This window comes from Callionymus lyra, chromosome 13 (assembly GCF_982586985.1).
Source record: "Callionymus lyra chromosome 13, fCalLyr1.hap1.1, whole genome shotgun sequence".
Lineage (NCBI taxonomy): Eukaryota > Metazoa > Chordata > Actinopteri > Syngnathiformes > Callionymidae > Callionymus > Callionymus lyra.
Window position 1 is genome coordinate 8254336 of NC_141830.1, and position 16240 is coordinate 8270575.

At 34.5% G+C, this 16240-nt stretch overlaps 1 protein-coding gene across 1 annotated transcript in view; it reads right to left on the bottom strand.

Moving 5' to 3' along the window:
* klhl32 (kelch-like family member 32) overlaps positions 1-13581 on the bottom strand; it is a 43227-nt gene extending 29646 nt beyond the window's left edge. Inside the window, exons 1-3 of the mRNA XM_087805355.1 lie at positions 13453-13581; positions 10161-10283; positions 2611-2788 (exon numbers count right to left, since the gene is read on the bottom strand). Of these exons, the coding sequence (XP_087661481.1) occupies positions 2611-2788; positions 10161-10183 (201 nt within the window). The 5' untranslated portion in view covers positions 10184-10283; positions 13453-13581. The remainder of the gene's footprint in view (positions 1-2610; positions 2789-10160; positions 10284-13452) is intronic.
* Positions 13582-16240: the final 2659 nt, after the last annotated feature.

Sequence of the window (16240 nt, forward strand, 5' to 3'; positions counted from 1 at the left end):
ATGAACAATCAAATCCCTTGAGATACTAGTGATGACTGAGGACAAGAGGATACAGTCTACTCCAGCAGCTTTTAAAGATGATGTTTGGACATATTTTGGTTTGAAAACAAATGAAAGCAGTTACGACTTCATGTGGTCTGTAAACACCAGAGTCAAGTACTCGACAATACTACGAACATATCCTTGTTCCTACAGTATCGCAATGTATCGTATAGTTGCCCCTGTATCGTAACTGCCAATGCAAAAGCTCTAAGCATAACTTAGATTAAATCCAACAAGCTATTTTAGTGTATGTATCCACAATTGTGCAACTAATAAAACATCATTATAACAAAGAAAGTAATGAGATGACATGAGATGAATAAAAGCAATATCCTCTGGGTACTTTAAAAATACTCTTATTCTTGTAAATACGCGTCACAAGATTGATGGTGATTCAGTGTATCTTCCTCAGGAGCTTGAACCTAACGTGACGGGCACATAAAGAGGCAGGTGACACATTTGGGAATTCTCCCGGGAGCACAGAGGTATTTCATTACAATCCCTCGACCGGATCGAGGGTTCGAATCCTCGTTTGTTGAGAGCAGGAGTGAAGTCACCGGCGGAAGACGCCCGACGACAGGAGTCGGATGACAAAGTTGATGTCATTAGTAAGTAGGGGAGGAGAGCGAGCGTTCTTCCTGACCGAGGCAGACTGATTCGATAATACCAGCGCTAGGAAGTGCACTCGCTCTAAACTGGGGATCCATGCAGCCGGAGAACAAAAGACGACAAAAGGCGGCGAGGAGTGAAACTCGCCTACTCTCTCTGTGGAGTTGAATAAAAATAGCTGCCGTCTCTCGTGGGAGAAGTCGTCCATCAGATGCAACGTGCTATTAATCCGCCTCTCGATATCAATAGGGATTAATCCCCAACTTCTAATCTCCTTTGCGTCTTGAAATTTAATCTGTGCACTTTTCCCTCTGGTGGGACGTGATCTTCCGATGTTTCCCGTCTTGCGTGACTGGAACTTTGGAGGGTAAACACTCGGTCCACGTGAGCCGATTATTTTCCTGCAGCGACGATTTATATCGTCCAGAAAAATTGGCAGCGATCAAGTGGACTCTTGGACTCTACTCCTCTGCCGGCTCACGGTTTTAATCTATTCTTATTATCCACTGCGGGCCTACAATTCTGGACAAACTACCGTCCATCATGGATGATGACAGTCATCTTCTGAACACTGTCATCAGTGAGAAGAGAAGCAGATGGAGTGAACGAATGCTCCTCCCATCATGCAACACTAATAGACTCAGGGACTCATTCATTCCTTGTTCTATTAGATTGTTAAATTCTGAGTTTGGGGTCAGGAGTGGAGTGAAAAGACGATTCTATTCTATGTTAATCTTTGTATTCTTTTAGTTGATCTATGTTCTTTATCTTTAGATTTAGATTTAACATTTAGATTTCATGTTTTTAATTTATATTAAACCATTGGATTTAGAGTTGAACATATGTATTTAGAAATAATATTTAATATAACAATGAGATTCCGCATTTATAGTTAATTTTTATATTAATATTTATTGTTTAGATTCAATGTTTGGATTTAGATTAAAGGCTTAGATAATTAATAATCTTTAGATTCAATGTTTGGATTTAGATTGAAGGCTTAGATAAATAATTAATCTTTAGATTCAATGTTTGGATTTAGATTGAAGGCTTAGATAAATAATTAATCTTTAGATTCAATGTTTGGATTTAGATTGAAGGCTTGGATAAATAATTAATCTTTAGATTCAATGTTTGGATTTAGATTGAAGGCTTAGATTTAGATTTATTGTTTAGATTTAATGTTTAGATTTAGATTGAAGGCTTAGATAAAGTATTCATGTTTATATTCAATGTTTGGATTTAGATTGAAGGCTTAGATTTAGATTTATTGTTTAGATTTAATGTTAAGATTTAGATTGTGTCATATTGCACTGTTCTTGTTCTTGTTTTATGAAGCTATTGTATGCGCTTCTGTGCGCTGGAAAAACAATTTTTATCTCAATAAAGTTTATCCATCTATCTTTCCATCCATCCATCCATCCATCCATCCATCCATCCATCCATCCATCCATCCATCCATCCATCCATCCATCCATCCATCCATCCATCCATCCATCCATCCATCCATCCATCCATCCATCCATCCATCCATCCATCCATCCATCCATCCATCCATCCATCCATCCATCCATCCATCCATCCTTTTAATCTTATTTAATTGTTCTATATTCCAACTTTAAGGAGTCATTTTATTGAATTATCTTTTTCGCTCAGAACTTTCGCTACAAACGAGATAAAAATAAAGACTTGTTTTAGTTTTTTCGTAACAATTCCTCATGTCGAGGCTTCAATACATGATGGACGTTACACTTGAAAATATGGAAGTATTTGGATGTTTTTAAGTGTATTTTTTGGAGGAAGACGAAGACAACTGAGCTCCAGTCGCTACATTAAAATGAACAAACATTTTTTGTCTATAACTCTAAAAAGTAACATGTTACTTTGAAAAGAATCCCAACCTGTAGTCGACATTAAGGTGAAGATTAAGGTTTTATATATACATTGTTTTACACTCACCCGGAAGTAATCGCTGCAGGCTGCTAAGACCGCCTTGTGGGCGTGGAACTTCTGTTCGCCGGCGACCAGAGTGACATCACAGAGCAGACCCTCTTTCCTCTGCTGGTTGAGGGCAGAGAGGACCGAGTCCTGGTGGGACTTCGACTGGCAGAGCCTCTGTCCTGTCAGCATCTCCTTACTGCAGCACCACAAGAAAACAATGTTAAAGACACTTGTTTATAAATCCAACACCAGAGTTTTTTTTTACTTATTACCAAAGAAGTTACAACATGAGACTCAAATGATCAACCTGAGGATATACAAAAGGAAGGATATTCAAGTTTAGATTTATTTTGAACGTTAAGATTTAGACTTGACTATTAGACTGAGGTGTGATGTTTAGATTTATACCTAAATATCTAGATTGTATGTGAAGATTTAGTTTTAACATTGAGATTTATACTTAATTTATAAATTTGATGAAAACTTTCCAAATTTAGATTCAACGTATAGAGTTGGACTTTACATTTAGATTTAACATTTAATCTTTTCATTTATATTAAACGATTAGATTTAGAGTTGAACGTATTTATTTAGATGTAACATTAAGATTTAAGTTTTAGATTTAGATTCAATGTTTAGATGTAGATTTAAGATTTAGATTTCATTTATCATGGTATAGATTTGGTCTGATTTAACGTTTAGATTTCATGTCTTCATTTATATTAAACGATTAGATTTAGAGTATATATTATATTTAGATTTAAGTTTGGGATTTCAATTTCACAATTATATTTTGATTTATAGTCTACATCTACAGTAGAGTTATGGTTAGATTCCACATTTAGACTTAATTTTTAGATTTAGATTTAATATTTAGATTTAAATTGAAGGCTTGGATTTAGATTTAATTTTAGATATAATGTTTAACTTAGAATGAACATATAGATTTAGATTTAACGTTTAGATTCGACATTTAGATTTCATGTTTTTAATTTGTATTAAAAGATCATATATATTTACAAATAATATTTTAGTTTAACATTTATGATTAACATTTAGATTTATAATCTAGATGTAGAGTTAACAATGAGATTCCGCATTTAGAGTAATTTTCTAGATTTTGACTTATTGTTTAGATTTAGATTGAAGGCTTAGATTCATATTTATTGTTTAGATTCAATGTTTAGATTTAGATTGAAGGCTTAGATTCATATTTATTGTTTAGATTCAATGTTTAGATTTAGATTGAAGGCTTAGATTCATATTTATTGTTTAGATTCAATGTTTAGATTTAGATTGAAGGCTTAGATTCATATTTATTGTTTAGATTCAATGTTTAGATTTAGATTGAAGGCTTAGATTCATATTTATTGTTTAGATGCAATGTTTAGATTTAGATTGAAGGCTTAGATTCATATTTATTGTTTAGATGCAATGTTTAGATTTAGATTGAAGGCTTAGATTCATATTTATTGTTTAGATGCAATGTTTAGATTTAGATTGAAGGCTTAGATTCATATTTATTGTTTAGATTCAATGTTTAGATTTAGATTGAAGGCTTGGATTCAGCTTTAATTATAGATTCAATGTATAACTTAGATTGAACGTATAGATCTAGTTTTAACGTTAACATAGATTAAACGTTTAGATATATATGCTATTTTTGTAAGATTTTGAATTAATGTTTAGATTTGGTTTTTTGATTACCTAAAACAACAACAACATTCACATCAGTTGTTACACAAGCTCATGCTCACAAAAGACTCATTATGAACATGATTGATGCATTTACAGCAGGTTCTGAGGCACATTATAATTTCATCCGTCATCCTGTTGTGTTTCCTACACTCTGGCGCTTGTTCTGAGGTTCATTAATCTGATCTGAAGACTGAGGTTAGAAACATCATGAATCATAAATATTTTAACGTCGTACTGTATTGCCTCTTTTCCATTTCTTCAATTTAATTTACAATGTGTTATAATGGTCCCGAAGCTCCCGAAACCAATGTGTTTGTGGTATCCCTTGTGTTGTCTCTGGGTCAAGGTCAATGACCTCCACCACTGCATATGTATTTATAGAAGCCACAGAGGTTGTTGACCTTGACCCAGAGACAACACAAGGGACAAAATACACAGGGCAAAAATATGCACCATGAAAAAAATACACAGTGAAAAAAATACACAGTGAAAAAGATACACAGTGAAAAAAATACACAGTGAAAAAAATGCGCAGTGCAAAAAAAATACACCGTGCAAAACAATACACCATGCAAAAAATACACAGCAAAGAAAAAAACATGCAAAAAAAAATACACTGCAAAAAATACACAGTGCAAAAGTATACACAATGCAAAACAATACAAAAAGGCCCGAAAACAAATGTGTCTGTGGTATCCCTTGTATTGTCTCAGGGCCATGGTGACCTGAATGCCCGAAAAACAAATGTGTTTGTTGTATCCCTTGTGTTGTCTCTGGGTCAAGGTCAACGACCTCCAACACTGCATATGTATTTCTGGAAGCCACTGCGGTTGTTGACCTTGACCCAGAGGCAACACAAGGGATACCACAAACAAATTGATTTCCCCGGGCCTTCGGGTCATCATGACCCAAAGATAACATGAGGGTTGAAAAAAAAAACTCACCTTGCAGTTATTTTTAGTTAAGCTAAACCATATTTTGTAATGTGTTTTTATTATTTCAGATTCTTTTAACTCTGTCTAGTTTTATCTGGTAATTAAATCCATTGGTTTGGGGCAATTTGGTCTCATTTAAAAGTTATTAAAAATGTTATTAACTACCATTATTATGACCTTTAATCTTGTCTTAATGGGTTTTCTCATAAAGGAAAGCAGGGCAGAGACAACACGAAGGTGCGCACGTAACCGAAGATTTAGATTAGCGTCCTTCTATCGATGTTGCCGTCCACCAACAGGCGTCCAACATTCCCATCATCCATCAACCTGAGCTCTCTCTGCTCCATTAGCTGCTCGTCTTCCCGTCTTTCCACATTCGTTTCTGCCCACAAACGGCTCTTAACGTCACTCTCAGTGCTGCAGACTGCCAAGAGGCTTGCTCTGTCACCTTCATGGTTGATGCGGGGTGTACGACGTGTGTGTGTGTGTGTGTGTGTGTGTGTGTGTGTGTGTGTGTGTGTGTGTGCACGCTAATGTGAGCCATAAGCCGGAGGTGGGATGAACGATGACTCAGGCTGCTTGTTGTGAGGTGGGACTCTGCTGGAGGAGACGCCGGAGGAGGAAGGGACTTTTTTTCTCTCTCTTTTGCACCAAAAAAAAAAAGCCAAAATTTTGATTTTAAAAACTAAGTTTTTACATTTTTGTGTGAGAAGTGATATTCATCCAGGAATAACAGCTGAGCTGAGGCATTTACTATATTTATCGAAGTATTATCAAGTGGCATTAGAGCATCGAATGGTTAAATGAAAAAGAAAATTCAAACGTAAATACTTTGGTTGACTTTTTTTTTTTTAAACAATTGATATATAAAGATGTGAATATTTTCCTAATTTATTTATTTTTTCAGTTTTTGATTTTATTTTTTAATTTTTTAATTCAAATTAAAAGTATAAAAGTTCCAGCACGATTGGCTAAAAGTTTAATCAAGTAGTTCGGTACCTTTACTACTACACCACATTTTATATTGAATTTAAAAGGCAACAAGTTAAAACACATAAAATTTAGAATTTTTTTTTTTTTATTTATTTATTTAATATCAAACTCTATGTGTAAAATAAATAAATAAATGAATCATTTAAAAAAATATTTGAAATTTAATCTCAGGGTCAAGGTGACCCAAAGGCCTGAAAACAAATGTGTTTTTGGTATCCCTTGCATGCTCTCTGGGACCCAGAGACAAGAGAATCTATTTTCTTCATTTATTTATTTTTTCAGTTTTGGATTTTATTTTTTTATTTTTAAATTCAAAATAAAAGTATAAAAGTTCCAGCATGATTGGCTACAAGTTTAATCAAGAAGTTCGGTACTTTTACTACTACACCACATTTTATATTGGATTTAAAAGGCAATAAGTTAAAACACATACAATTTAGAAATTGTATTTTTTAAATGTATTTATTTAATATCAAACTCTATGTGTAAAATAAATAAAAGTTTTTAAAAATATTTGAAATTTAATCTCAGGGTCAGGATGACCAAAAGGCCTGAAAACAAATGTGTTTGTGGTATCCCTTGCATGCTCTCTGGGACCCGGAAAAAGCCCCAAAAAACGAATTCTATGTTTCAATTATTACATTATTGAATTCAATTATTAAAAAAAACAAAAACAATTCAATGCTTTGGAAAACAAAAACATTTTTGATAGTAGGCCAGTACTTTTACTACTACACCAAATTTTATATTGAATTTAAAAGGCTACGAGTTTTGAAAATTTGTTTTGGAATATTTAGAATTCGAATATCAAACTCTATGTGTAAAAAAAAAAGGAAATCGTTTTAAAAATATTTAAAATGTAACCCTTGTGTTATCTCAGGGTCAAGGTGACCCAAAGGCTTGAAAACAAAGGTGTTTGTGGTATCCCTTGCATCCTCATTGGGTCCAAGAGACGACAAAAACAAATTCAATATTTCAAGTAATACATTATTGAAATCAATTATTTAAATAAAAACAATCAAATGCTTTAAAAAACAAATATATTTCAATTTTTTTTTTAAAACATGAGATTCAACCATTCAATATTCTGATGACGCTGATAAACTTTCATTAGTGTTCCTTCTAATTAAACTTTGCGTCCAGCGAAATGAAATGATCCGTCCCAGCGTGTTTGGTGTTATGTTTTATTCCGATCGATGGGGGTGTTTTTAAACGGGGGGTCGATCGGGTCGATGTCTATGCAGCTCACACCGGATCCCATGGTCTCTCCCTCAGTCTGGGCTGATCACACGTGACATCACAGAGACTCATTCTGACTCTCGTCTACTGAGCTCCGGAATCCAGTGGAGACAGACGTCCTGAATGCAATGTCCTTGTCAATGAGGCTCTGGTACCATCTAAGCCCAGCAAACAGAACCAGCTCTGCAGCACCAGGTGAAATCAAAAATATATTATTTATGTTTTGATACATTTCTGGTGGAGATTTTTTGTTCACAAAGGACTCGAGGAAGATTTACATTTTCGTAGTAGATCCCATTGAAAGTTCTTGGATTAAGATAATCCAAAGAAAGATCGCATATAGGCTTTGTCCCAAATCCCACACTTCTTCGAGTGCACTGGTTTATAGTACACATCAAGATAGTACACATACTTGGCCAGTGCTCAAATTTCGACAGGGTAGCACTGTCTAAAATTAAACACTGGCACTACACACTTACCAGAAATAACTCGACAGCTTCTTCTTCTACCACTTTTTAACGCCTATTGCAACCATAACAAGTTATTAAGTTGTGTTTCATTGTGTTATTAGTGTTGTTTTGTGGTATACGAGTGTTTTCTTAAAACATTTACGCCTGTATCTACTCTGAAGACGCATCGTCAGTGACGTAGCTTCCGTTTAGCTTCATCTACGTCACTAAGATGGCGGTCGTTGAGGTCGGAAAGTGTCCATCGATCCACACTCAATTTTCTGGCCACTTGATTGCGCCAATTTAGTCCTCATTGAGCACTACATTTTCACATACTGCTAATATGGACACACTTCAAAACACTAAGTGTAAGTGCAGAAGTGTATGATCTGGGACACATCCATGGTCTAAAGGATAATAGGTTATGAGACCTGTTCATTCGCTACGTTATAAACCAGATTCATTGAACAGAAGATAGACTTCAACTCTGTTCATATGGTGCCAACAAAATGGTGAACTCCCATGATGCTTTGCTGCGCACTGCTCTATTGAGCGACGACCGATTGGTCGCCAGAATGCTGTATTTCAATTATACATCCATGTCTCCATGTCAAAAGTGATCGACAGCTGTGATCGGTTGACTGGGCGGCAAAGCATTATGGGAGCTGTTCAGAACACGGTTACCGAGAGGGTTTGTTTTGAGGGATGAAACTTTATGTGCAATGTTGAGATGATGTCTGAATAAATGTTGTTCATTGAATCCTTTGTCCATCTACTTGTCATACTATCAATGATTATATATTTTTATTAGGTATTTATATAAAATATATCTATATAAAATTCATTACCTGCACAAAAGAGATCTTTTTTTTTTAACCATATTAACCAATGTTGTGCATATAGTTCAATGATGTTTTGATGTCAGTGGTTAGCGCAAACTGTCTCTGGAAGTGGCTTCGCCATTGAGTTTTATTGCCTTTAAGTGCTGCTGCCCGAGCAAAAATAGACGAAAATAGACGAAAGAAGACGAAAATATCCTGAAAAAAAAATTCCACTACTGCCCCATTGCTGCGATGACATGTTGCTGTTGGTTTAACATTGTCTTTTCCCTCATTCAGAATGTGTTATATAATAATAATAATAATAATAATAATAAAACAGTTATATATTTAAAGAAATACTTAGGTGGTGTAAGTTTGAAAGTGCATTTTATTCAGGCATCCCTGAAGCATAAGGAAATAGTGTATCATAAAAATGCTATCTATTATTTTAAATTGTGTGTTTTTTAGATTAACTGATTTAACTTGCTTTTGTTCTACTAAACCACAATACATTCCTGCTAGCGTTCCACGACATTGGAAATATGTGCGATATTCGATATTGTTGTCTTGAATTGCGATATCGATAATAATGCGATATTTTTTTCTTTCACCTAAAAATGTAACTGTACTGTAGGAGATTTCCGAGGGTTTTAAATAAGGAAAAAGTTTATTTCCGCGCTTCTGTGCCGACATGATCGGAGAAAAAAAATATTTATAACGCTCAGTTTTGCGGGACTTGCGTCAGTTTCCCGCAAAACTGAGCGACATCAGAGAGGAGCTGCCGGCGCGTCACGATATCATCAAATAAATAATAAATCCACCTCCTTGTACACGCACACGTAACAGTCTATAAATGACCTGACGCTAACAACTTAGCTCGTTAGCATACGTTGAAGGTTTACACTTGCTTTGAAGTTCTGCGATCTTATAAGAAAACAACTGAGACGAGATGAAAAGTACGTACAATATGTTGCTTTAGCAAAGGCAGTTGTAAGAGATGAGTGACTGGGTCGCTCGCGTTTGAGTAGCGCTTATAAGTACATATAAGTATACATACTGAGCCACGCTAAGTCAGCGTCGCCATAGCAACCGAGCCTAGCAAGCTGCAGGGCACAGCTAACAGACAGACGAAGACGTAAAGAACAACGAGACATAGAAGTACAAACTGACAACTTTACAAAACGTGACACTGATTGGTCAAAGTTCACACTTAAGAAATGCTTGATTTATACAATGAAAAATTATAAATGATCGCACATGTTTCCCATATGCATACCGTACGAGCCAATATCGCGAATATCGATATCGCGATATCGATATTTTTTTGGGATATATCGTGCATCTTTAATTCCTGTTTTGTTCGTACATTACAAGCAATAAAAGTCTCAAAGTTGCTTCACTAGGATTTGTTTTTCTTGTGCGGAGTCACCTACCCGAGGCTGGGTTCAGCAGGCATGCCCCTGGACAGACGAGGAAGGGATGCTGGAGGAAGCTCGGAGCAGCTGCTGAGAGGTTCTGGAGGACTGCAGTCTCCTCACTGGGAACATACATCGAGTCTGATGAAACACAACAGGCCGTCAGTTCAACTCCACTCCACCGGGATGCTGTGTGACAAGCTGTAATGTGATTTGTAAGAGATGCTGCAACACATTAAAGGAGGGGGGGAAGAGAGGGGTTCAGACATTTTGGAATCACCTGTTGGGATAATTTTCAACTTCGCATCAAAGCCTCCATCAGCACTTTCTGCTAGATCTTTAACCTTGACGATGAGCAACTACACATCATCAAAAAAAACAACGTGATCAGCGAAGTGTCTGAAATTCAAGTTACTGTCTAGACCAGTGTCCGGCTGACGCTGCAGGAAATGATGAGACTGGATACGAGAACGATTCAGCGATTTTAGGTTTTGTACTTTTTTTCCAAAAGGTCATTGGCTAACATTTGATATATTTTTGTTAATGTCGTATATGTTCCTGCTGAGATACTGACTATAAGATCTGCAAATACACTCATGATTAAATAATTACGGGTGTAAATATCGATTCAATTATCCCTTGTGGTATCTCTGGGTCAAGGTCACCCAGAGGCCCGAAAACAAATGTGTTTGTGGTATCCCTTGTTTTGTCTCAGGGTCAAGGTGACCCAGAGGCCCAGAAACAAATGTGTTTGCGGTATCCCTTGTGTTGTTTCCGGTTCAAGGTGACCCAAAAGGACCTGAAAACAAATGTGTTTGAGGTAACCCATTGTGTTGTCTCAGGGTCAAGATGACCCAAAAGGAGCTGAAAACAAATGTGTTTGAGGTATTCCTTGTGTTGTCTCAGGGTCAAGATGACCCAAAAGGGCCTGAAAACAAATGTGTTTGTGGAATCCCTTGTGTTATCTCAGGTTCAAGCTGACCGAGAAAACCTAAAACAAATGTGTTTGAGGTATCCCTTGTGTTATCTCAGGGTCAAGCTGACTGAGAAAGCCTAAAAAAAAAGTGGGTTTGAGGTATCCCTTGTGTTACTCCAGAGGCCCGAAAACAAATGTGTTTGTGGAATCCCTTGTGTTATCTCAGGTTCAAGGTGACCCAAAGTGCCCGAGAACAAATGTGTTTGAGGTATCCCTTGTGTTGTCTCGGGATCAAGGTGGACTACCTCTGTGACTTCCATAAATACATATGCAGTATTGGAGGTTGTTTACTTTGACCCAGAGACAACATGACCTTGAGAAAACACAAAGCTTAAATACTAAGATATTGTTTGTTTGTTTTTTTCTTCTTTTGGCTTTCCATTAATATAAATTAGCATTTATTTAATTTAAAGCTCTAGTTCCTGAAGAAACCTTTTGTATGAAACCTCATCCAAAACTCTACACATGACCTTGATGAATGAGAACCTTCGGGATAAACCGATATATGTGAATGCATTTGTTTCATAATACTTTATCAATATTCAACAGCAGTGTATCTTTTTTATTTTTTTATTTTCACTTTTTATTACATTTTTATCATAGTATTTTTTGGTTTCAACAAAGTGTTAATTTTGATTCACAATGACAATTTAAATGTTCACTGCGTTTGTTCGTTTTTTTTTGCTATTTAACATTGGTACGCTATATGGTGGTCATGAAGTCCTCCACAGCTAAAGCAACAACAAACCTGTCATATCCAGGAGATGATTGAGGACGAGAGGATACAGTCGACTTTTTTACAAAACATGCTGAAATACTAAATACAACCCAGATAAACAAACATGTTTTCTGAATTTAAGTGAGGCGAAGGAGGTGGAAATGGTTATAGTGGTGTAAAAAAACAACTACGATATATTAAGATGTCGCGATATTTTTTTTCCACAATATCTTATCAAGCACACAGCACAGTACCATCTTTTTTACTAAATGTTGATTTATTTTTATCGTTTAGCAGTCGTACGTCTTCAACAGCTAAAGAAACAATAAAGTCCTGTGAAATCCTGGCCATGACTGAGGACGAGAGGATACAGTCGACTCCAGCAGCTTTTAAAGCTGATGTTTGGACATATTTTAATTTCAAAACAAATGAAAGCAGTTACGACTTCATCAAGAGTCATGTGGTCTGTAAATTCTGCAACACCAGAGTCAGTGTTCAGGAAAGGCTATGAGTATATTGTTCTCCTACATTTTTTTGCAATATATTATATCGTTGTCCCTGTTTAGTGATACATATTGTATCGCCAGATTTACACCCTTACCTCATAATGTAAACAGTTGGCTTTATGCAGCAATAAACACTATAATCTCAAATAACTACTTTCAAAAAGCAATTTCAACAGAACTAAATATTACAAATGTTGAATCTTTAAATGTATATTTGAGTATGTGAGGATACAATATACTATTTCAGACTCTGTCAGAGAGTAAGTAAGAAAGTAATTTTTATTTATATAGCGCTTTTCCAGACCAGGGTTACAAAGCGCTTAAACAATCAAAACAATATTCAATAAAGTATATACTTTAAAGATCAAGATAAAACTGATAACACAACAGGCGTTCCAGAAAATCAAGGAAAAGCCTGAACAAATAGAAACGTCTTAAGATGTTTCTTAAAGGAGTCAGTAGATCATCAAGCGCAAAGAGAGGAAGATCGTTCCAAAGCTTATGAAAAAAATCATACAAAAATATAAATATACAGAAAAAAATACACTGAATACCCTACAAATTAGTGGCCAAAAGTAACATGTCTACAGTAATTTTAAGAGTAATATTAGCGTGTTTAGTACTGTTGTGTTACCCCTGAGTACATTTATCAATAAATTCATTGATCCATCCATGAGTGACCTTCATGGAAACAAGGATCAACAATTGACTATAGAAGAAGCTAAACAAGTGTCGACAACAAGTACTAAGAGCTCAACAGATCTGACAGTTTTCATTGTTATCCAGTATTTTCTTATAGTATAAATATGTATCTTAAGATTTAATAATATAGATACGGTATAAAAACACCGATATATAGTGAATTTAAGTAATGATCGCATGAATAGTGTTCTCTGTGCAGGACTATCAGGGGACGGTTAAGGTTGTCGGACACACACCGTACAGTGACTTTCTCTGGAGCGACCAGCTGTCAGGGTCTCCTAGCAACAGGCCAGCGCCTCCACAAACTCAACACTGTTGCATCTCAAAACATCGCACACGGATGGACAACCGGAGACACACACACACACACACACACACACGGTTGTCATCCGTCACAAGGTTACGCACCTCACATGAACCCGCACAGGGTCAGAACCTGGTGTCCGTGGAGCGGCTGATAAAACGCCCGAGGAATCGTGTCCAGTGTGGTCACTTCGTCCTCAGGGCCGGACACGAGCACAGAGATGCGCTCTCTTGTCAAGGACGGTGTCAGGATCCAGTAGTCAGTCAGTGTGTGGAACCTGACTTGTGTGCGATGAGACTCCGCCCTCTACGCGCTGGTCACATGAGCAAAGGCGGTCTGCGCAGCACCCCCTGCTGGACGTTTGTGATAATCGCTGACTGAGCCATTGGGGTGTTTATTGAATCAATGAATAAAATGAAATATATATAATTTATACGAGTTAATGTTGATAATTTAAGAAATTGATACCTTTTAATTTGATGTATTGATAATTCAAATCAACAACGAAATAAATATACACCTTTATTGCCTTCAAACGAAAAATACAGTACTTAAAATAAATCAATAAACATTTTGATTAAAAAGTAAAGTGCAAGTAAAACATGGGGTTCAGTTGTCAAATCTTTCTGGGATTATTTTTTTTTTAATGTTGTTGGGTTATTCCGATTACAAACAAATGATTGTGGTTATATTAGACATGTGTTATAGGTTAGGTAGAACTTTATTGATCCCTCCGGAGGTCTCCTTCGGGAAATTGTTTTTTTTCCAATTATCCACAGCAAATACAGCAAATTTTCATTAAAAAAATAATCAAAATAAAATATCTTATTATCTTTATTATTATTATCATTATTATTATTATTATTAAGATCATTTATCATTATCTTGATCTTTTTAGTATATATATATATATATATATATATATATTTTTTTTTTTTGATTGTTTAAGCACTTTGTGACCCTGTTCTAGAAAACCGCTCTATAAATATAAATTACTTACTTATGTATCTTCATTATGTAAGTAAGTAAGTAAGATTTCTAGAGCGCTTTCTCTTAGTAAGTCTGATTTAAGAATTAATCCAGGATGAATTTCAAAGTCTAAGCAGCTACTGTGAGTATGTGGCTAATCCTACTCCCCAGTTTTTTATTTGCTCTTGTGCTTTTTGTTTTAGGTTGTTTTTTGTTACTTTAAAATGTATTCTCAGTTGTTATATGCAGGGTGCATCATGTATAATTGTTACTTTCTCATCCGTCATAATTTAAAGATGGACGTTTTGTAAGTCAAACTCCCTGCATTATCACCATCTTATCCATAAAAATGTGTAGGTTTATTGATATCAAAGCAAAAATACACAGCTTAAGATCAATACATGTACTTTAAAATAAATCTAAGCTACAAAATAAATTTGGGGAAATTAAAGGTATAGTTGTCAGATCTTATTGGAACATCTTTATTTTTTTTATAGTGTTGTATCGTTCTTTCATTTCTCTTTTTATTTTCTTGTTTTGTTTTTATAATGTTTGCTAATTGTTCGTGAATTTTTTGGGTGTATTAGACATGTATCTTCATTATTTATTATTAGTTGTACATATTATACTGTAAAATATTATATTGTAAAAATGTGTACTTATGTTTAATATATTATTCTATGATGTTTGATGTTGCACAATTTACCGTGAAAAAAATCTTAATAAATAATTATGATTCTGGTTCTCTTGCGATAAGATTGTTAGAAATATACATTTTTTTCTCTCCTAATTTTTTATTTGCTTTTGTTTTTTTCTGTTATTGTTTTAGGTTCGTTTTGTTACATTTAAATGTATTCTCAGTTCTTATATGCAGGAAAAAAAATTGACGTTTTAAATGTTAAAAACCCTGCGTCAACCTGGACAGACTTCAAATGAACATGTACAGAAATGTGGGTTTATTACAAAGCAAAATACACAGATTATGCTCGATAAATTAAAATTGCCTTACAAAATAAATTAGGGTAAATATTTCACAACCGGTGCGGTTGTGAGATATTTTTGGAACATCTTTATTTTTTAATTTATTCTCTTTTTTTTCATTTTGTTTAATTTTTTTAATCATTTTTAATTGTTCATAAATTATTAGTGCAATATTAGACATGTATCCTCATTATGTATTGTTAATAAGTGTTATTGAAGTATTAATCCAGGATTAATTTAAAAATCTAATCTAATCTTCGTTTATTTCTCCCCATTTTTTAAAATGTATTGTATTTTGTTTTTTTATGTTTTTTGTTCTAGTTTGTAGTTTTTTTTATTACTTTGAAATGTTTTTAGGTTGTCGTTTTTTGTATTACTTTTAAATGATTTTAGGTTGTTGTTTTTTATTTCTTTCAAATCTTTTTAGGTTGTTGTTTTTTTTATTACTTTCAAATGTTTTAATTTTTTTTTTTATTATTACTTTCAAATGTTTTTAGGTTGTGGTGTTTTAAGTTTTAGTTTTGTTATTGCTTACAAATGTTTTGAGGTTATTGTTTTTTGTATTACTTTCAAATGTTTTAAGTTTTTGTTTTTTTATTACTTTCAAATGTTTTGAGGTTGTTTTTTTTTATTACTTTCAACTGTTTTAAGTTTTAGTTATGTTATTACTTTCAAACGTTTTTAGGTTGTTTTTTTTCATTACTTTCAAATGTTTTAAATTGTTTTTTTTTAATGCTTTTAAATGTTTTGAGGTTGTTTTTTATATTATTACTTTCAAATCTTATACGTTTTTGTTTTTTTATTACTTTCAAATGTTGTAGGTCGTTGTACGCAGGGTGCCTTCACGTCCAATCGTCACTTTCTCAATTCGTGTAAAAAATATATTAAAACCCATTCATGAAGGTTGTTTTTTTTTTAATAAACAAACGCTCATATCAGTAA